The sequence below is a fragment of the Rhinolophus hipposideros genome (assembly GCF_964194185.1).
Source record: "Rhinolophus hipposideros genome assembly, chromosome: 6".
NCBI lineage: Eukaryota > Metazoa > Chordata > Mammalia > Chiroptera > Rhinolophidae > Rhinolophus > Rhinolophus hipposideros.
In genome coordinates this window covers 87,712,449-87,735,676 of record NC_138052.1, presented here as the reverse complement: position 1 = coordinate 87,735,676, position 23,228 = coordinate 87,712,449, and the positions used below count along the sequence as shown (strand labels likewise).

At 37.6% G+C, this 23,228-nt stretch overlaps 1 protein-coding gene across 2 annotated transcripts in view; it reads left to right on the top strand.

Annotated features, from left to right (window-relative positions):
- The window catches only part of PAX3 (paired box 3), a gene marked incomplete at both ends in the record, with an annotated part of 90,162 nt that extends 68,692 nt beyond the window's left edge, over nucleotides 1-21,470 (top strand). The window contains 5 exons of one of the 2 annotated variants that reach the window (XM_081050570.1): nucleotides 918-1,083; nucleotides 2,533-2,747; nucleotides 20,476-20,722; nucleotides 21,218-21,248; nucleotides 21,404-21,470. In XM_081050570.1, the coding sequence (XP_080906696.1) occupies nucleotides 918-1,083; nucleotides 2,533-2,747; nucleotides 20,476-20,722; nucleotides 21,218-21,248; nucleotides 21,404-21,470 (726 nt within the window). Of the gene's footprint in view, nucleotides 1-917; nucleotides 1,084-2,532; nucleotides 2,748-20,475; nucleotides 20,723-21,217; nucleotides 21,253-21,403 lie in introns of those variants that run through there. The other variant, XM_081050571.1, reaches the window with a different exon arrangement.
- Between the last annotated feature and the right edge of the window lie 1,758 nt (nucleotides 21,471-23,228).

Here is a 23,228-nt window from a genome sequence, read left to right as displayed (position 1 = left end):
TCTGGAAAAATCATTCCAAGTTCTGCGTTTAAATTCTGCAGGTGTCAGAGCTGGGCAAGATTATGAGGCCCATTCAACACCTCACATCACAATTTCTCAATATTTTAGACATTCAGTTACATTTCTTGCTCTAGTCACTGCTATTTTTCTCTAGCTACTTCCACAAAATACTTGGGCTTTATGTTCCTTGAAGGCATTTTCTTATATTACATCCGATTTTCCTGAATGAACCTGGTTAGCTAGTGCCTGGCACAGATTAGCCTAGCTGCATAAAGCTGTTGATGAAAGAGAGAATTAATTATTTAAGGGATCTCCTTAGAGGAAACGCTTTCATTTTTTGAATGAAATACTTAACCTCTTTGGCCTGTATTTCCACTAAGATCAGTACAATGCCTCACACTTTGAAAAGGATGTAAAACGTCTCCATTTATCCTCTTGGTCAGTTTATATGACTGTCCAGGAGCTATGCCCAGAATGACAATAGAAATACAGAGACAGACTGATAAGAATATAAACTACAAGGGTTAGTGTAATAGGCAAGGTCAAATTGGGACATATATCCTGTGGAGGTCAGAGGCTCATGGATCCTCCCTAGAATACATGAAAGTAGGAGAGTGCTGATGGTGACAGTAGGAAGTTACTCTTGTCCCATCTCCTGTTCAGCCATCCCTGCCCAAGGCCATCACTGGATTTGTGGGGGCCTCTGCAAGACCATGGAAAGCCCTTGAAGCCCCTCAGTGACCCCTGACATTTAACTCTCCTTTCTCCCCTGACAATACAACACAGAGGGTGGAGAGCTCTTGCTTCTATTTGCCCTGTCAGTAAGCGGTCTTTAATCTGTTTTAGCATGAAAAATTCATTAAGAATGTACTATTATTTCATCAGTGAAATCCTCAAATTTTAAATTAAATCCATAGGTCTGGTTTAGCAACCGCCGTGCAAGATGGAGGAAGCAAGCTGGGGCCAATCAACTGATGGCCTTCAACCATCTCATTCCGGGGGGATTCCCTCCCACTGCCATGCCGACCTTGCCAACATACCAGCTGTCGGAGACCTCTTACCAGCCCACCGCTATTCCACAAGGTATGGAGGAAGGGAGTCCAGGGTTACAGTGTAACTCCCTGTCATTTTTCCTGTTTGTTTTATGTCACGCTGACATTGTTGCTGTTTGTATGTTAATTACATTCCACTAGGTTGTCCTGAATGTACCAATCACATTCCAGAAACATAGTTTGTTCTGGGACATATCTTAATCTCTCTAGATGAACTGTGTTGTGATATAATACGATGTCAGTATTTGAAAACAAAACAAAACAATGAAACTAAACAAGCTTTCTAAATAAATATGCAATTTGCTTTTCTTTTGTTAAAATTTTACCTCTACATTTGTCTTCCAGTCTGCAGTTAACTGAAGTTCTATGATGGTTACTGTCTGCAGTAGTGATTGAGGGAAGATAAGCTTTGATTAAGTCACTATTTGTTAGCACATCGAGGTGAATGGGATAAATGATAAGACAAAATTATTTTGGATTATGAAAGATAGCATTCCAGGTATTCAAAACCATACTATTGTATTAATACTTACATGACTCGAACGTATATTTGTTAAAGAAACTTGAGACTTGGAATTCTTACAGTGGTTAATTCTTATGTTGATTAATAATATTCACTACCAAAATAGGTTTGTTGGCATGTTAATCTGATTTCTGAATTCCTATTCTGGGGGAGTGTGCCATGAAAGTATTATTAATATATAAATAAATTATGTACTTGCACATAGGAGGTCTGACGATTAAGTTCGTGAACTCATCCTAGGAAAAGTGCTACATACCTCATTGCTGAATATCACTATGGTCACCTTGGAAGTACTCCCCTTGGGAAGCTATGCACCAATGCCAGTGCCTAGTCCACCCTTTAAAGCAATTTTGGAACTCTTTCTGGAATGGCCATCAGAGCTGTTGTATTACCCTTGATGTCCTGAATGTCATCAAAATGTCTTCCTTTTAATATTTTCTTTATCTTCAGGTAAAGAAAGAAGTCATTGGGGGCCAGATAGATGAGTGGTGAGGGTGTTCCAATACAGTTATTTGTTTACTGGCTAAAAACACCCTCATAGACAGTGCCGTGGGAGCCGCAGCTCGTGATGCAAGAGCCATGAATTGTTGGCTAAAAGTTCAGGTTTTCTAACTTTTTCATGCAGCCTTTTCAGCACTTCCAAGTAGTAAATTTGGTTAACTGTTTGTCCAGTTGATACAAATTCATAATGAATAATTCCTCTGATATCAAAAAATGATTAACAACATTGTTGCAACAAATTTACAAACTTAATTGTCATACCTGGAATTGTGCAGAGATGTGCCTATATTTGTTACACGTGGTTCTATACCTACATGGGAAGAAATGCAGCCGGAAATTAGCATTTGGCCTGACCTACAGACACTACTGATGGCTTGGTGACTGTGAACTTTGGCCCTGAACTTACGCTGCTGACCCGCACAGGGACTCTATGACTAACCATCTTCTTTGTTGCAGCCGTGTCAGACCCCAGCAGCACCGTCCACAGACCTCAGCCGCTCCCTCCGAGCACTGTACACCAAAGCACTCTGCCTTCCAATCCGGACAGCAGCTCTGCCTACTGTCTCCCCAGCACCAGGCATGGATTTTCCAGCTATACAGAAAGCTTTGTGCCTCCGTCCGGACCCTCCAACCCCATGAACCCCACCATTGGCAATGGCCTTTCACCTCAGGTCAGTCCCGTGTTTCCAGACAGACGATTTGCTGTATACCAGAACCAGTCAATTCCCTGAGGCAGTCGTATAATGAATTGCCAAATTTAAACCATAATGTATTCTTTATACAAGCCACATGATTTCAGTTTCCTAGTTTCCTTTCTCTCCAACCTTCCTACAGGCTGTACCAAAAATTGTAGCTTAGACTTAAAATTCAAGTGATTTTTAATGTAATCATAGAGATTTTATGTTTATACTCAGTTGTGAAGGCATTTGTCATCTCCACTTCTAGTTTGGCCTTTAGATAAGGAACTCACACACACACATTTTTTTTTGAAGGTATTTGGTCAGATGATAGGATTATGAGCAAAAACAACGAATAAGCAACCAGCTTTTATAAAACAATTGAAGAGGAGGCAAACAAGTTGTTTGGGGAGAGACCCAGCTGATGACTACAGTATAAATGAGTTATAAATGCACGAATTAGGAGAATTACTGCTCTTTGGGACTATAGAGATATTTGAATGTTGTAATTGTTTTTCTAATTTGCATTGGACTATGAGCTTTTCTTGAGAGATCATATTAATAAATTGCCTTGATAATTGCATGTCAGAGGGTTGGTTAAATTTCCTACATGTGGCATCTGTCTGAGGTGACATTATCAGCAGTTGTTTAAATACAGATCGCTTGATTTTATTAGAGAGCTCTTAGCCCAGGTGGTGAGGATCGCTGCCCGCTAAATTTGGAGAAATGTCACAAAGGGTTTGCAATCTATAATTGCAATCGAGAATCTCTTCAGGGCTGAGAGTGAGAGTTTTAACAGCTTTATCTTTTTTTAACCCCCGTTTTCTTCTTGGTGGTTAGAAAAACAGAGAGGAGCTCAGAATGACACAAATGAAAAGTGAAAAGACAATTATAGTCAATTACACACTAATCACTGACTATCACCGCTGCCTAAGCACCAAGAGGGCATTCTAATAGGCAGAAAATGAGATTTTAATGGCACAAAGGGTGGCCAAAATAACGACTCATATATCTTTGCCTTCTTCGTTTTCTTCAACTTGTGGTTTGCGTCTTGGGAGTGGAGTTCCTGGGCTCTGCTCAACAGTGATAACTGTGAGCAGCTGAAAAGTTCAAAGCCATTGGAGTTGAAAAGAATGAAGAGTAAAGGCAATGAAATAAACATTTCTGCCTGAAGGCAAAAGTTCATAAATCCTTTTTTGTAACAGTAAATGTAATTAAGTTTCACAGATTCCTGTAGCACATCCTGGGATTAAAAAAAAAGAAAAGAAAAAAAAAAGAGGTGGCTTTAAACCTCAGCCGAAAAATAACAACATGAAAACAATAAACATGCTTCCTATAGGACTTTAATACATTTAATTTCCGAGGGCTGGTACTTGTGAATGTGATTTCGCATGAAAATCATGGATTTATATTAATAGTTGCATCTTTAAAATGCCCAGATTTATAGCATATTAAGTGTCTTCCACAGTTTAGAAGTAACTTCAGAAGTAGTTATCTCTGCAGTTTTTTTTTACCATAAGTGGTTTTGGGCCATAGAAAAGCTTCTTAGGAATGTGATTTGGTAGAAAGTGTTAATAATAGTGAACTTCAATCCTAACCAGTTCTGTAAGGTGAGACCCAGGATTCCCTCAGTGTTTCTTAATGTTCAATCATAATAAATATAACAACACAAATCTGTTTTCTAAAAGTGAAACTGTTAATTTTTTGTATAAGTGTATCACCTTGTATTTTATATACATGTATTTTATTGTATTATATAAGCATTGCATAAGTGGAATTATTAGCACTTGATCTTGACACTGTTAATCCTTGATTTTTCAAGAAGACTGGCTATGATTCTAGAGTTGGCAGTAGGGTAGGAATCCTTCCTTTATCAAGCAATGGAAAATTCCACAGGCAGCCTGTCTTGTATTTCTTTACAATGCCATTACATATTATGTTAACTCCTTACTGAAAACGTTGCAAATTTCCAGGATATTTTGCATTTCTACTATACATTTCTGCCTCAAACCACCAGTAGGAAATCCATGTTGTTTTGGTTCTTGCAGCATCCCCAAAGAGTTAGAAAAGAGACAAAAATATGAAGCTCCTCCTTACTTCCTCAGGCAAAGTTGAAGAATGAAAGACAGTGAGTGAAATCAGTATCTTTACAAAACATGAGTATCTCTATAAACATCTTACAACAAGGGAATAAGAGAATTGGGTATTAGAACTCAGATTTCAGTAGCTTTTGGGATTTATCACTTCTCAGGACTGTAAGCAAAGGGGGCGGGGTTACCCTACTTTGGATGTTTGGCTTTATTAAAAGTATTATGAAGAAAGGAGCTCACATCTACCAGCCTTGTTTACCTGTTAACTAAAGCAGAGAGTAAAGAAAGGATGGTGACCCTGTAGTCTTATTCTTATTATATAGAAGTGCTTATTAATATATTCTTGGACGATATAATATTAAAGTGAAACTAATCCTATGATTACCATTCTCCTCTTCTTTTCTTCCTACTCTTCCACTTCCTCTGCCTGTATCTGGACATCTAAAATGCAGACAAATCAACTGAGCCTCAGAGAGCTTGTGACCTGCTGAAGGCACAGGACTCGTAACAAGAGAACTGGGATTAGAACCTAGGATTCTTGGCTCCTGGTCCACATCTCATCCATCGTAGTCCATTCACAGTTGAATGAGGAGGAAACAGATTTCTTGAAAAATAGAGGCAGGGGGCTTTAGTCATATTTTAAAATCATTTAAGAGAAACTGGTTTTCTAAACTTTTGGGTTCAGGTTAATTTACATTCTTTTTGCTAATACCCTCTATGTATTTTTTTTTTTTTTGCTGTACATACTTTTTTCTATTAATCTTCTAATACACCCCCCATAATAATCTATATGCTTATTATATAAAATGGAAATATTTTTAAAACTGTCTTTAGAGTAGGACAAAATTACCCATGACAACCACTGTTAATGTTGTTTTCCAGCTCTTCTTTTCGGGCCTTAGGCCTTTGAAAAATATCTGTAACTGCTGTAGTAGTGCATGCAACTTTTCCTCTTGCCTTTTCTCTATCTTCACCTTTTATCACAGATCCTTCCCACCTATTAATTTAAATTGAATCGGAGCTGAAGTTTTTTGAGTCATTATGATCAATTCACTGTAAATCTCTTCAGTGGAAGCTATTTGCCATGTTCAAAATATTTGTGCATTTTATTTCACTTTTTTCTTATTGTCACTGAGATGGATGTATTATTTGCCATTGAAGCTTGAAAATGATGGGTGAGAATGTGTGTGAACTGTTGTACACTGGGCTTTCTAATTTCTTGTCAAGGAATTAATAGACGCCATCATAGGCATATTGTGCCTCTGTATGTGTGGACTTCAGTTGCTTTTCTTTTGGGGTTTCTGACATGTCTACCCCCTCAAGCCAAGATTCTTTTAAAACGTGGCATCAAAGCCATTAGCCAAATGGTGTGTGTTAGATGCCCTCAGTCCTTCTCTCGTGGAAGGTCTCAGCTTTGCGAAAGATGGGTATGGAGCATGACTCAGGAAGGTCCCTACCTGTGCAGCTGCTCAGATTGGAGTAGCAATGGACTGCTATATATTTGTGACATTATAAATCTCAGAATTCTGCCAAAGATTTTAGAAACTATTCATATCTTTCCTCAAGATGCTGACAGGTTTTGTGCACCACTGAATCGTTGGCAAGTTTATCTTGTTCTGTAGGAATCAGTGACTATATCTGGGGAACCTTCCCATTTTAGCTACCGAAAAACTGAGGCCAATGCAACATAATCATCTAAATGACAGAGTGAGTTACCAGCAGAGTTAAGAGCCGAATCTATCTCTTTTCCAGGTATTACTAATTCTTCTATAAATAGAAATTACACATTTCATTTGTTGGAGAAGCACAGTGTTCGAGAAAGCTTTTTGTGAGCTCCGGCCCTCTTTTTCAACCTGATTTTCCTGCAGGCATGGTTGAAAGTCTTCAAAATTGGCATGTTTGGCTTCCCATTCCTTCAAACACTAGATCTGTCAGGGAACTTGAGGCAAGATTCTCAAGTGATGAGTAGGTGGGGAGGTAGGCTAATGACCTCAAAAATTTCTGCTGTCTCTGAATTGTATTTTGTTTGAACTACATGACCATTTTAGGAGATGGGGCTAACACTCGTATATGAATGACAAAACACCCTCTGAGAAGAAAACCATTCAACTCACTCCATAGAGGGCTTTCTCGTGCAGTAGCAGCCTTCTTTCGAAAGGTTCTATACCCTTGTTGTGGGACAATACAGAAGAACACAGTGAAGAGAGACCATGTATTTCCCCTTTGAACCCAGATGGTATGTTACCAACACCCTCCTGCATGTGCAGGAGAGAAAAGGGAATATTGACTTGGAATATGGTGTACCAAGGAAATACCACCATATGCTCAAGACATGAGATGGATTAACATGTTCTTCTAATTAACTATCCTTTGCGAGAAACACTACCCTCACTGTGTCCCCTACCTCCAAAACACACACAACCAAACCCCCAAAACAAGGCCAATTAAATTAACAAACATCATTTCACGGCCTATGCCCACCCTTCTTCTACTAACTCTGCACTTTTTGGTGACAGCTTCTAATGATTTCTTGAGTGAAATACAGTATCAGTGGGTTACATGGTTTCTAGGAAGCTTTTTTTTTTATTATTGTGATATAGTAGACAGAAATCGGCCAACTTGGCTGCATTTAGTGTTCATCAACCATTGCAAATGATTCTTCAAATGTTTTGGGTTTGGTAAAACCTAAAACACATTTTGCCAAGCACTTTTCCTTCTTAATTTTTCAAACTGTATTTTAGGGAAAATTTGATCCATATGGTTTTAATTCATTTACTCTTATATCATTGACATTTTTTTTTTTTTCCTATGGAGCCATTTGATATCCAAGAAGCTTTCTGAGCCTTTCTTACGTTTGTTTTAAGATTTCCCTCCTTAAAAAGAGGAAGTCCTCTTTGCAGCCTCAGAGGCCATAAATTTTGAGTACTCTCTCAATTCAACAATACTTAAAAATACATTTGGTATAGATCTGGATTATTACGAACACATTTTGTGTCTAGAGCAGATGGGCAGATTTTCATTTCTGGTTTACGAGTGAAACGAATGACAAAATAAGAAAATAGGGTTAAATTACAAAAAAAGGTTTTGTTTTAGAGAATGTTTAACTGTTATTAATAAATCCCCATGGTGAGAGCTATGCTCAGAGGCCTCATTTCAAAGTTTGTCCGGGTCCTTGGTAAGAAGTAATTGAGTAACCAGTACACCTGTCCTATTTCATGGATAATCTACTGAGGAAAGAAAAAAAAAATCTCATAAAGATTTGTGTCCCTGGCTTGAAAATGCTTGAATGTTTGCTCACCACTCAGCAACTCAGGAACAAAGACTAGGTCTGCAGATCTCATCAAGTTTATCGACCATTCATCTTTTAAGTCTGGTTGAATCATCACAGTTTTGTGGGCATGAGACAGGGTCCCAGAAGTAAACTCAAGAAAGAACAGATAGATCTTTATATTAACGAGATTGTGGCTAATGAAGAACGATGTCAGGATGAACTTTTGTTCTGATTCCCATTTCACAAAAGAAAACCTTTAACTTCACCACCCCTCCAGTTGCTTTTAAAGAATAATATTAAAATTGAGATTATTAGTGTGTAATGTATGTAAATTGCATATTTGGTGTCAGCTACGCTTATTAGGCAGTTTCTCCATTTCATGCATATATGTATTAGACTGTCGAGGTTCCACTTCAAATTCGATTTCAATTGCTCAGCACAGTTTCTTTTGACAAACATTTGTTAATCCTGAAACTTATTAGGGAGGGACATTTAAGTGTTAATATGTGTATCCAAAACTCAAGACTGCTTTTGAGTTAGCTTGTCATTTTGTGGACCACAGTATTCACAATTATCTTGAATTCCTTAACTGCCAGGCAAGATGATGGTTCTTGGTCCATCATTGGTGTAAGGGCTTACTAAAGATCGGCTTGTTTTGTGGATAAGGTACAATTATTAAGACTGGTTGTGATGGATACTTTTCTGTTTCATATCAGGAGACAGTGTTTTTTACTGTGGCATGATTGTTCCTTGATCTTCACTTGTGCTCTTGGTACATGTAAAAGAAGTACAATTTTCCCTGGTGGCAGGGTCAGCTTCTGTTTCAAGACAGGTGATTTTCTGGACATTTGTAAGCACACATCCAGATGTCCGGCCAGTTGTTCTGTGCATTTCACACACGGGTTGCAGATCCTGTGCCCACAGCCTACTTTTATCAGTGTGCAAAACCAGGCAACCAGGTTGCCTGCCACCAGCCCGTTTCCCAACAGAGCTACTTCCTTCCATTTACACTTCCCAGAAGTTCATTTGTGGAAGGAAAAGGAGTGATTTTGATGGAAGAGATTGGTGCGGTGTCAAACAAAGCTTGGACAGAGAAAGAGTCTGTACCAAAGTAGCAGCTTCTCCAAAGCTTGAGTCTCTTTCTGTTTCATTTCTAAAGTAGTTCATGAGCTCAAAACCAAGGCTGCAGAAGCCTCAGATGTTTATGAAGACTCAAGGATGTTTATGATCATAAATGAGCCCATTTCAGCTGTACCAGAATAACCATTAGCCATTTGCATGTTTCCATTCTGCCATATTAGGTTTTTGAGATGTTCTCTCTGTGGTGAAAACACTGCTGCTAACCCATTTGTTGAATCGATGCAGATTGCAATTGACTTGGTGCCATTGGTTTTTCTCCAAAGGCTGTGGTCGCTACCCTTAAAGCATAGAAGGAGAGCCCTGGTTTATGTCAACTCTAGCCACAGTCTCTTGAATTTAGTTACAAATTTGGAGAATTGTGAGAGAAACAACCACTAGGCCAAAATCTCTGTTTTAAAGAAATGGAGGGAGGAGCATCCAGTGACTGAATCTCACATCATGTCACTCACTGAAAGGAGCCACAAGGAAACCTTTCTTGCTGAATTAAAAATTTTTAGTTTCTGCTGAATTGGTTTAAATAGAAACTCCATCAGTAACTTTCTGTCGTACATTGCACAAATTAAATGCCACAATCCCAGTATTTTTAGGCCCATTTGAATTCTTTTAGCCATTGCAGAGGAAAAAAGGAGTGTGATTACTTGGTCTATAATGAAGCTACTAGAATGAAAAGTTTTTTCTTTGTAGTTTGTAATATAGGGTAAAGCTGCGCTGGATTCTAGTGTGAGGCCAATGGTCTGAATCAACCCTTTATATGTGGTTGGAATGCAATGTAAAGCTTTTAATTTATTACTGCATTTGCAAAATGGCAATATCTACAGAAATCTGAATACTTGCATATTTATTCAATTAGAGGCTGAATGTATGCTTTGTACTGCAGACACAAAAAACTGGATTCAGTCATTAGTTGTGTACTATTTTTTTTTCCTAAAGAATTTGCCTCTGCAAAACAGTCTGGGTTTCATCAGAGGTGTATATTTTTCAATGTACAGTATAATATTTAAAAATTACTCTTGACATTTCGCTAGAGTTTAGTAACTAGAATTTCGGAGATTAGTGATTGCATTGTCCCTGTTGATCAATGGGCAAGATGGAAAATTGGGAAACCCTTTGAGGTGGTGCATTTTGTAGAATCCCAGGGTAGTATTTCTACCTTAAAGGGAATATTTGTTAGCTGTGAGATGATGGTACAGCTAGTCTTCAGCCTTGAACTAATGAAAGAGACAAGCATTATTCAAAGAAATCATTACCTTTTGTTTTTCCCACAAAATGCTGTCTCATTGTGTGCAGCTTGCCTTGAAAAATTGAATTAAACTATTGCATCTGTTCTAAGATTAAAAAGCCCTTTATAAAGCTGATCTTTATGACTTAATGGGAAAATTTCTAGTTCAATGTCAACCCTTCCATAACTCTTCCAGGCAGAATTTCTTGTGTTAGCCTCTGTTGATGTCACATTGCTGTGTTTATACCTTGTTAAAACACAAACCACAGTGTAATATATTATAAAGTATCCATTCACTCCTTTGACGATGAGCTTGTAGAGGAATGGTGCTAGGTCATAATCATCTTTGAACACCCAGGAACCAAACAGTGCCTCATAATAAAATATTGTTCCCCAAAGTGGGCTCCTTGGAAGAGTGGTTTGGGGAAAAAGAATTCTGAATCAGCAATTTGGTAAATGTTACAAACTATATCCCTTTGTCTTTCAGAGTCTCAGTACACATTAGCCTACTAAAGGCTCTGACAAGGCTTGTGGTATGGTAACATGTTGTATGACTTAGTGTTTTCTAATTTAACTATGGAGCCCTTTTGTTGAGTAATCAAACTACCAAATTTTGAGGAATATTTCCTAGGAAGTACTGAATGAGAGGAAACACATATGGAGGCCCAACTCATGATTCTTCCATTTCTAAAATAGTTCCCTCGATTTTTTGTTTTTTACAAGTCAATGTTTCTTTCTATTTTACATCTGATGTTATCTTCTGCTTCAACACATTGTAAACCCTCAGTATAACAACTTAGCAGGAAAGAGAGTAATTTTAAAGACAAAGTTATAAACTGCTTAATAATGTTTAGATAAGGCAGATGAGGGAGTAAAGGAAAGAAAGAGAATTCCTGTTTAGTGAATTGATTGTAATGGGTATAACTAGTCCATTTAAATGGGTATAACTCGTCCATTTAAAGAAAGAGCCCCAAGGTCAAAGGTATAGATTCCAATACTTATCAGCGCCTCACTGTGTATCATCAGACAAGTTGCTTAAACTATCTCAGTTTCTATTTCATCTTCTTGTTAAACTGGAAAATATTAAAAAAAGAATTGCCCCATAGAGTTATGCTGAGAAACACAAATCTTTTTGACAAAGTAATAATACTATTGCAACATGGCTTTCATTTTTGTTTACTTAGAGATATCATGCAAACCTCTGACAAAAAAAGTAATTTTGATTGTTGCTGACAAAGAAAGCAAATGTGGAAACTGAGAAATATATAAAAAAAGGCACTTTCTTGGTGGATTGAAGTTATTTTCAGGTATTCCACTTAAACATTTTAAAGAACTGAGGACTCATATTGGTATCCATTCAGAATGCAGTATTTGTAATGTGCTTGGGGTAGAAGAATCCCCAGAAATGCAACGTACAAAAATGGGTTTTGTTTCAATAATTCAGATCATAGTCTCATGAGAATTCACAACAATGGAAACAAGAACCAACGACTCCTCATTCCCTGAGGCTAAGTGTGGGGAGGAAAGAGGATTATCTTATTGTTTTCCTCTCCTTATTTTTGTTTTGGTTTATTGAGATAGAGTACCGACATGCATACGTTTTGAGAAATATGCAGTCCATCTTGTGGGATACTGGATACTAGGTAAACTGGAAGCATGCTGCTTACCTCAGCGGCAGGGCCATCTGACGAATCTGTACTTCTCTGTCACCAGCAGAAGGTAAAGGTAGCTAGACCAACAGGTATGGTAGAAAGGTTTTAGGAAGGAAGGGGCAATCTAAGTAATTTTGAGTTAACCAATTGTGCAGCATTCTTTTAATCACTAAGTCACGAAGACTGTCTTTTGTCAAGATCTGTAGGAGCAGATTTCACTTCTGTAGATCGAAGACCTATGGAAGGGTCTTCCCTGTATGGTGCTAGCCCACATAAAGTTGCCTGTGCAATAGGAGACATAGCCACTGCTCAATTTATGATCAAAGACACAAGCACTTTTTCAAGCAGAAAAGCAACACAACATTTTGATTGGTCCAGTGTCCCTGGATTTGGATAAGGGAAGGAATTAAGATAGATAGGACCTTAGCTTTGTGGAGTCGTAGCTTCTGGTTCTTGGAAGACTGTGTGTTCAGATGTTCCATATTTGTTGAGTTGCTACAAGTTTCCGTGCATCTTAAATGAATACTTATTCTACCTTGTCACAAAGCCCATGAAACTGAACAGAAAACGTTTCCTAAAGGATATGTTATTTTTGACATCTACTCATTAAATCAGTATCACTTGGTCTGTTCACTTGGCTTTTTTTTCTATCCTAAGGACATACCCTTCTTCACATGAAGAGAAGGGAAGGGAAGGGAAGGCTTTCTTCTAAATCTTCAGGTGTTTAGTAGATGGAGTGTTATGACATTGAGTTTGGGCAGCCACCAACATATTTGCCTCCTTCACACATAGTTTGGAAGAAAGGAGAAATTTCCTTGTTGAGTTAGGCAACTGTTTTCCTCTTAGTGAGCTGGAATGTCTGCCCTCCATGTTGTTAGATTTTGGGTGAAAGGGAAATTTTAGTGGAACGGGAATTCAGTGGAGCCCAATATCCCTCTGTTTTGAAGGGGCAGAGCTGAGTCCCTTCTTTCCAAAAGGCAGTGTGGATTTCTAGTTTATTATAAGATTTTTTTGGTGACTCTTAGACAGAGCTGGGCAGTTAAGGTTGAGCAAGGTTTGCATTTATGAATGCATGCAAGGGTGAACCAGCCCTGCATTTTCTTGAATGCAGGTTTAGTTTGTGGGCAATTAAAGATAAGTTTTAAATGCCATCTCATTGAAGTAGTGTGGGATGCCCAAGCACAGCTTTTCCCTTTCTATATGTGGCATCCTAGGTCCCAAAGGGTCAATTAATATTCAGTAAACGTGTCCTGAAATAGTCATGAAATTAAACCAAGATACATGTTGGATTTTCCACAGTCATGTTTTCAGACAGGTTTTTGAAACGATGAGAGGTTTGAGTGCTTGCCTTTTAGGGGGCTACTGTGGTTGTGAGAAATTTCCTGAACTAAGAAGAGTTAACAGCAGGTAATGTCATTCCTCCCAGAAAGAGTTCAGTGTGAGACTCTCTGTGTTAAGTGATGAATGAGGGTATCTGACCCACATCTGTTTTACATTAGAATGGAGCATTGCCCTGACATCCTTAGGAGCATTTGTCAAGATTCCCTGGACAGAGCTTCTGTAAATTACATGCTGCAAATGTGTCAGGGTCAGATAAGAGGATATCATTAACTCTCCCAAGTTTACTCAAGGCTCTGTCAGTCCATCTTAATATACTAACGGCCAACAATTTTCCGTTAGCCGTTTTGTTATATTTTTCATTCATAGAAGAAAAAATATAGACGCTATACCCCTTTATTATTGCACATGTTCTTTTCTCATAAATCATATTAATTGTAGACATGGTCACAAAGCATATTAAATGCAGGCATGCGTAAATGAATTAAAACATATGAGAATTTTATTACGGCCCATGGTGGGTCGAACAGTCAAATACCAAATGTATTAACTGGCATACTTTTTCATTTAGGTGAAATAAGCTTTTTCTTAATGGGCATTATTTTATTGACAATAGGTGGACATAATATGATTGTTCATCATTAGCTAGAAGTAAACTATATACAGAGGGTGCCAAAAAATGTCTACACATTTTAAGAAAGGAAAACTGTATTAAAATTGTAATAATATATACTGATAACAAAAGATGAATACAAGTCACATTTGACTTCTGCAATTACAAGAGGTTCTCAAAGTGGTTACCACCAGCGTCTAGACACTTATGATTACGGTGAACTACTGCTTGAGCAACATTGACCAAAGTGTCCACTTGTATACATTTTTTTGCCCCCCCCATATATGTATATATGCATATACCAGGGGTGCCAAAAAATGTATACACATGACTTATATTCATCTTTTTTAATTTTTATATATTGAGCATTACAATTTTAATACAGTTTTTTCCTTTCTTAAAATGTGTATATACTGTATACGCATATACACTACATATAACATAGAAGGTATATACGTATATATGCATCTTGCAAGCCATTTTTCTGTTAATGCTTTACCTAGATTTATATTTTAGTCATTAGTCCCTAAAGAACATTGCTATCAATTTAACAGCGTAGCTGTATTGAGAAATAGGTATTCTAAAGAATTGACAAAAGTCGTTCTGTAATTTGTCACAGAGCTGGAGATTAAAGTATATGTGTTACTTAGAGTTTAATAGAGACAGTATTTACTGTGCTCTTCACAAATAAAACTGGAAAATATATGCAACATAAGTCTGGTACTAATACTGTTTCATTATGCATTAAGCATAGCTACTTGTAAAATGTTAGCCAAGGATTAAAATAAACAATAAGGAGGTATTTAGCTGGACATTTAAATTCACTCTTTTTCTCTCTGGTTTGGTAAAGGTCAGCCATGCCCTTCCCATAACTCTCTAGGTCTGGGTGAGAAGGTCACCATACCTACCTTAAGAGAAACTTCTGCCTTCAGGCAACTTCCCTCTTACAGCTTTCAAACAGACAGGGCCAAAAAATCTAATTATTTAGATGCTAATCAACTGCAGGATAATTCCTAAGGCATTTGAATCTGAAAACAACATGTTCAGGAAAGTCTCGGCTGTTCAAATTTAGGCTTTTCAGTCTCCAAGATATAGTCACTGAAAATTAACCATTAGATGACTCCATCCGTATGGGCAAAAATCATTTGGACAAACATTTGAATATTTTTGTTTTGGTTCTGGAAATAAATGATATCCCAATTAAAAAATATACATATAGTCAGTGGACTTGGATGGAAAAGTAGAAAGTTGAAAAAAACACTTTTATACAAAACTGTAATTCACAGCGGTTTTCTAAAAAGCAACTAAATGTGTGTTATGAAATGTTAAATCAGAAGAACATCTGGTTACTTAAGAACAAAAAAGAAAATAAAGACAGGAACCAGGACTTCTACTAACGAAAAAAGAAGCATCTAGGTGTACCTCATAATTTGCTAAATCATTTTAGATTTCTGATAAGCTCTGAGCACTTTCAAATGAAGGCAAAACCCTAATGCTTACGCCAAGACAAATATTTTCCAGACACATTGTTTAAATGTAAATCTTAATTTGGCCCTAGTTTTTATCTTTTATATTTAATCTTACAATAGGAAAATTAATTCAAGAGAAATATGGCATGAAGCAATTGTAAAGAGTTAGTTTTTCCTGAACCATATAATCTTCCAATCAAGATATAAACAACCTATTTGGAATTCTGAAATTTGATAATGAGCTTAAAGAGATCTTCAGAAAATGTCTCTAATGCGGATGCTGAAGAAGTGTCAGCTCGTGATTCTGAGGCTTTGCATTTGTTTTTAAAAGTAATCCATAAAACAGTTAAGAAATGGTGTCTAGGAAATGTTTTTGGAGGTAAAAATTTAGAAATATACTTAATAGATATTTTTCAGATACCACACTTAAGAGTTGTACTCAACTAAAAGTAAAAACTAAGTTCTTCCCTCATGTCCCTTCCCTATAGGACAGAACAATTTTTTATTAAAGGACAGCTCGCTTCCTGGTCATTGCATCTACTGGATTTATCTGGCGTTTAATAAGAACGTGGTTAATGTTCAGTAGACAGAGCTGAGTAACCCTGAGTTTATTTCTTTTCCTTTGAAATTGTTTGTGAAAGACAGGCAATTGTGCTTTCCTCTGCCCTAAATTTAAAGAAAAAAAAAAATCAGACAAAAATGCCAACCCTATAGTAGAAATAGCTTACTAATGGTTTCTGAGGGAAAAAAAACACACGTTTTGCAACAAATGAAGATTTTATTTTATCTCTGAATTACAAATTGCTATAGGAAAAGCATGTATAAAAGAAATCTTGAGGATATTCTTAAAGAGAAAATATGACTGAAAGACATTCCATAACCATATTGCGGGAATTCCAAGAAGTTCGTTTACCAACTTCTTTGTGTAGCAAAAAGAAATTTCCATAGCTTCCCTTGAACCATATGAAACACAAAATAGCTTTCAAAGAAACATACATAAAAGTGTAATGGGACCCTTCCATAGAGATTTGAGGTTTTAAATGATGTTGGGGGAAAGTAATGTATTTTGTAATTATGTATTCACTATTTTTTTCCAACAGAGGTTTCATTTTTAATTTTTTAAATTAGAAGTGATTAAAAAGATGTATATTTCTCAAACCTCAGTGCAAAATATTGAAACACATTGTATTAGTTACAATTTTTTTATTAATTTCAATTTCAGACCAAATATAGGTCTGAATTATTGCCTCTTTCCCCATCCTTCTACAATTCTTAAGAAACAAATCACAATTACAGTATGTGACAATCACAGTGGAAATAAGAATTTGTGGGACAATGTCTGTACTTTGGGCTCTATCAGGGAAGTCAAAGGGACCAAAGATAATTAATCTCTGGTCCTCTTAATTTCTTCACATTAGTGACTGCAAGTATTGGGCTGCTGAGCTAAGAGCTATTGCTAAAGCAGAAGCTGTCACTAGCTTCCTGTGTGAGAGTGACAATACTGACAGGAAGACCCAATAGAATCTCTTCTATTCCATTTACCTAGCATCCATCCTTCCTGACTGAGTCATACTCCTGGATGTCTTAAAGACACTTTGCCGAATCTTTGAGGAACTATCTTTCTATTGCCCTGGCAGATATCTTTATCCTCCAATAGATACAGTCAAGGTCTTAGATTTAAATCCTGACCTACAGTTTTTTTCAAATTCAGCAACTTCAAAAGTTGCTTCATGACCATCATAAGCTGGATTTTGCTTATAGGAAGGACTCATGTCTTCTCTTTTAGGATCTTAATGGCTTTTTTCCCCTCCATGGACAGTTATTGCTGCCTTCAAAGTTATGCAAACAAAAAATGAAGGCAGAGGATTAAAAAAAGTTTATCACAGCAATGTACATATAGTTCATGGAAGAGTATGCAGGTTTTGAATAAAATTCTGCTCTTATTCCCCAACTTTAACTGTATATGGAGTATTCCATTTCTCCCTTAAAGTGATATACCGTTAACTGAGTTTCAAGTACATATCTTCATGAAGGACACTGTTAATTTAAAATATGTTTCGTTTTTTTTTAAAAATTTCTTTTTTTAGTCTAGTATGTTTCCTTTTTTTAAAAAAAAATTCTTTTTTTAAAAAATTTCTTTTTTTAGTCTAGTATGTTTCCTTTTTTAAAAAAAAATTTCTTTTTTTAGTCTAGTACCGCTGGATAATTTTCTTCTCTGAATTGATACAGTTACAAAATTGTTTTTCTAAGTGTTTTTTTTTCACACAGCACAGCTTATTTACAGTACAATATTTGTACGCTGTGTCACGATTCCCCTTTCATTAAAAAGTCATATTTTTCATATTTTTATTTTTTCTATCCATTCTTGTCCATTAGGCCAGTACCCTAAGAGGTACCCCTGGTTAAAAAGGAGTGTATTTGGCACTTAACAACCTCTACTTTGAAGACTCTTTTCTTCTAATAGACACAAGTAATTTTGGCTTGAAATAAAATATTTAATAAATTAGTATATCAATTGAAGTTTATGAATTTTCCAAGTATACTACTGTAAAATCCTTTCTATAAGCTCGAAGAAAGGCTAAAAAACACAAAAAACAAAAACAAAACAAAACAAAAACAACAAAAACCAAGACAACCCAAAACCCAAACAACACCAATAAAAAAAACCCTCCCAAACCAAACCAATGTAGTTGAAAGAACACTCAGGAAATAAATGCATTCTAGGTTGTGTTCAAGTTTTTAAAATGGTAAAATGAAGTAATTAACTTAGTATAAACAGTGTTGGATAGGACCCTAAGAGAGTCCCAGCATTCCACTGACTTTCCAGCCTCGTGGAGCTGTGAGTCCTATTGATTTTTATTTTGTGATTTTCATTTTCTCCCAATCTCACATAAAACATAACAGTGCTCTGTCAATATGATATATTTCTTAAGAATATACGTAATTTTTAGAGATTTCAAAAAAGATGTTTCACCACATAGCTCCAGAAAATCTAGGAATATCTTTTAAAAATTGGGTATTACTGTGTTGCTTTCCCCACAATGGCCCACCTCCGCATGTGCTCACACACATACCGTGTTTCCCCGAAAATAAGACCAGGTCGTATATTAAGTTTTGCTCCAAAAGACGCATAGGGTTTATGTTCAGGGGATGTCCTCCTGAAAAATCACTCTAGGGCTTATTTTCCGTTTAGGTCTTATTTTCGGGGAAGCACTGTAGTAACTCAAATGAAGGGAAAATAGGACCTCTGGGGAAAGGTGAGGGAAATCAGCAGGTTGTTAAAATGGAGGAAGACAAGGTGGTGGTGAACAGATTCTCTCTCCTTCTCCCCCCATCCTCCTCCGTCTCTTGGGGCTAATTGAAGATGGATCCATTTAAAGCTGTATTTCAAGAAGATTTTGTTTAGCTATGAGGATTATGCAAACCTTTCCCAAAGGGGATTGTGGTCTCATTGTTTTTGGAATCTAATTTACGATGCTTTCTGGGATGCAAGACTTGTCTCTCCCTCCTGCCTTGCTGGATCCCCTCGATCCAGGCTTGTGTGGCCTGAATTTCCTTGGAGGATAGCACAGGGCCTGGAGTCGGGCATCGGGTTTCATTGCTGCTGGCTGCTCTCGCTCTTATTTGTACACTTGAATCTCCATATGCTTCAAGCGTCCTAAAACACAACAGGACTGTTATGGCAATATTGTGTGACTGTGGGCCCCTGCATGTACATACTTTGTAAACAGGTGATATTTTGAAAGCAAAGGAGACCCTTCACCTGGCAGTAGATTTCCACAACTGTTTTTTGAGCCCTGCCACTGAATTGTGTGAAGTTGAGAAAAATCACGTCCTCTCTCCTGTGGCAGGTTTCCAGCTGCAAAATTAATTATCCACTTACTTCTGTCACAAGGTGTTGTAAGGGTCAGTGAGCTTGAGTTTGTGAAACATGTCACCGTGCTAATCTGCAAGTTGTTCTGTTATCACAGTTCTGTTTTGCTTTAAAGTTCTCTTGTTCTAGGGTTATCGACAAAACTGAACATACTTTTTACAACATGTTTGCATTTCAGGCTTTTCTTTCCATTTAACACTTCTTTATATGAAATGTTAGTTTAGAGAAGAAATAAAAGGATAGATAATGGAGGCAATTACTTTATAGTTTGTTCGTTCCTCATTCATTCATTCACTCAGTACCTCATATGTGCAAAGCACTCTGTTAGGTGCAGGGATATGAAGGTTACCCCTTCAGAGCTGTCACAATTCAATGTAGGTGACTAAGGTAATAATTACACAGTGGGAGGGATAAGCAAAGTACAAGGAAGCATCAGGGAGGGAGCAATTATTTCTAATTACTGAAGGAGACAGCCAAGATAGGGAGAGGAAGTTTCTTGAGAGGGAACACTATGAAAAAAGACTTGGGGATCTCAAAATACACAAAAAGAATTTGATTTAGATTCATTTAACTTAATATATATATATATATATATATATATATATATATATATATGCAAATGCCTGTTTAAAATCACATGTGAAACTTCCAGATATACTATATGGTTAGACAGTCTTCTATATGAACAGATCTAATTTCTCCCTAGCTCTGTCCCTCTGTCGCCGTGTCTCTGTCCCTCCTTCCTTCCCCCTTCTTTGATATTCTAGTCTGATTTTATCACAAGGAGCAGGGTGTAATATCTCTTTCCCGTCTTCCTTATTTTCTTTTCCCTTCCTTCCCCCTTTCTCTCCCCTTGCTTCTTTCTGAAACTGTGGTCAGATGTTATCATTGGGCATGATGTAATATCTTTGCCACTTTGAATTGAGGTCACCATCTTCTGGACAGCTCTTGAACAGTAGATTTCTAAAGAAATAAAACTGAGACTTTTCCAGGTATTGTGTCAGCTGTGATCAGCTCTGCATGCTCACTTCTTCTCAATCTGCCTGTTTATTTTAGGTAATGGGACTCCTGACCAACCACGGTGGGGTACCCCATCAGCCCCAGACCGATTATGCTCTCTCCCCTCTCACGGGGGGCCTGGAACCTACCACCACGGTGTCGGCCAGTTGCAGTCAGAGACTAGAGCATATGAAGAGCTTGGACAGTCTGCCAACCTCTCAGTCCTATTGTCCACCCACCTACAGCACCACGGGCTACAGTATGGACCCTGTCACCGGCTACCAATATGGGCAGTATGGACAAAGTAAGCCTTGGACTTTCTAGGGGTGTGACTCCTGGAAGGGTGAACAATTGCAACTCTTCCTCAAGAAAGGGGAGGCGGCGGTACGATTCAGACCTTCCATCCCAGTGTCAATTTTGTGCTAAAGCCAGCTGATTTTTCCAGCCAGGGCTTGCTTGTATAATTATTTTCTTAACTGATGTCAACAACATCTTGTGGTTATTAATTGAGAAGATGTGAAACCTGATTGCCACGAGATAAAACACAAGGGTTGGCCAAAATGCAATAACCCCTGGCATTAGAAACACATGTTCTTAATGAGGTCGGTTCAAGGATCATATGGAGTGTAATCCCAAGGACACACAGTTGTGTCAGACTTGTCTCAGGAATAAAAATATTAGTCTGGATCCTTTGATACCATAGTATTAAATATGACATTGTCAGCCTGTAGCTGATTTTGCCCCTTGCTGTGAATTGTCCCAGCGTGACCTAAAAAGCTGTGTGTGTGTTTCCTTACAGGTGCCTTTCATTATCTCAAGCCAGATATCGCATAAGTGGACTGTCCACTTGGAGATAAACCTGGCCCTGTTTTCGGTCTTCACAACCAAGACATGAAGAATATTCTCAGAAAAAAAAAATCACCCCTTTTGGGGGGCAGCCTTGACAGGAGACAAAGGAGAATGATTGATTTTCTTTCTCCAGTAGTTGGTTTCAAATTCTTTTGAACACATTGGACAAAAGCAGTGGAGAAAAGGAAGACCCGGAACAATAAAAGACAAATGCAACATTTTAAGGCAATGAATTAACATGGCTGTATCAAGTATCCCAACTCTTTAGTGCTGATGATCAAGGAGCTAAAACATTCCGTGTGTGTGTTTGCGTGTGTGTGTGCGTGTGTGTATGTGTGTGTGTGATTTATCTGGACTGGTTTGGGCAAGCAGAATGTTCTAAAATATAGCCGGAGAATTCTCTAAGGTGTAACATGATTGATGTCCAATGCGGACACTTCTACAACTTTAAAACTGCTCACCTAATGAAGCAGGAATCCTTGACTTTTACACACTGGAAATTGATATGAAAATAAATGCCACCGTTTTTAGGAAGTTAGACTAGATGTAAAGGACCTCCCAAATAAATTATTTGTTATCTTATCCTCATTTGTAATTCAGTTGTTAATAAATGTCCCAGAAGGACACGTCTTGCTAACAGAATATGGGATAACAGGAAGAAGAGCTTGTTTTTTTCCCGTGCATGATGTTTTCCCAATTCATTTTCATTTGGAAGCCAACCTGGGTGGGGGGAGGGCGGGGTGGAGAAGAAGTGATGTGCATTCCCACAGCTGCTTATCAGTGTGCAATACTGTGTACCTCACCGAGGCTTTGGCGATGGCCAGGGCCATATAAACAGAATCAGAACTATATTTTTGCAGGTGCTTTATTTTCTCAGCCCATGATTCATTGTGGTAGAATGCAGTGATGTTCGCCATTTGCTGGACAGTCAACAACCCGGCTCACTCCTTTCAATTAGAGACCACGATCGAGAATAATGCTTTTAAGAAGACTACGTTTACATTCTTCTCTTTTTTATGAAAGGCAGGGCAAGAACAGAAATGGCCACATGGCTCTCACATACTTTTAAATTATACAATGATATCCAATATTAAAAGATTATAGGAACTGAGGTTTACATACATTTATGTGGTGACATTTTAGAATGTCAATAAATTTGTTTTTTGAGATGTTAAGAGGAATAAGAAGGTGGAAGCCAGTGTTATTTATTTCTTTCTATCCTTGGAACCATGAACGAGGTAGGCACAAATCCATTCCTTTTAGAGCTACAAACTATGACATAGTGAGTTAGTGAGACTAGACGTAGTACCGAGTTTAGTTCATACATTGGTCTTAGAGGGTGATGGGTCAAGAGTTCTCTCTTTGTGTTGCAGCCTCAACCAACAACAATGTGTTGTAAAAATGTCTTTCATGTAAAAAGTGCAGTAAATATTTACTATTTATAATGAATAAACAGTTATGAAAACTTGCCCAACATTGCTTTTTTGAGGGAACTGGTGAATGTTGTATTAAGAAAAACTTGGAAATGGGGAGCCAACAAAATGTATGCCTCACTTCTAATGGTGCCCTTTAGATTAGACCATAACATGGACAAATAAAGTTCCACAGCTCACAGCTGTATTCTCAAGAAGAGGCTTAATTGAACACAGTTTTAAGGATTGAATTTTGTGTTTCCATGGATGTGGAATCCAGAAAACACCCTCCAGTCCAGCTTCCTCTTTCCTTGGTGCTGTCAGAGTTATCACACCACTTCACTGTCACATGGGAGCATAGTTTCCCGCAGAACACTTACCTCTATCTTCATCTGCAACGGTTATCTCCACTGAAATTTTTATTGAAAGCTCTCATACAAGGTGTGATCAAACAATACGGTGACTGTTTAAATAAAAAAAAAATTATAACAGTAAAAGACACATTGCCATTAATCTCCCTCAAAACACTCCCCCTCACTTTGAACACAC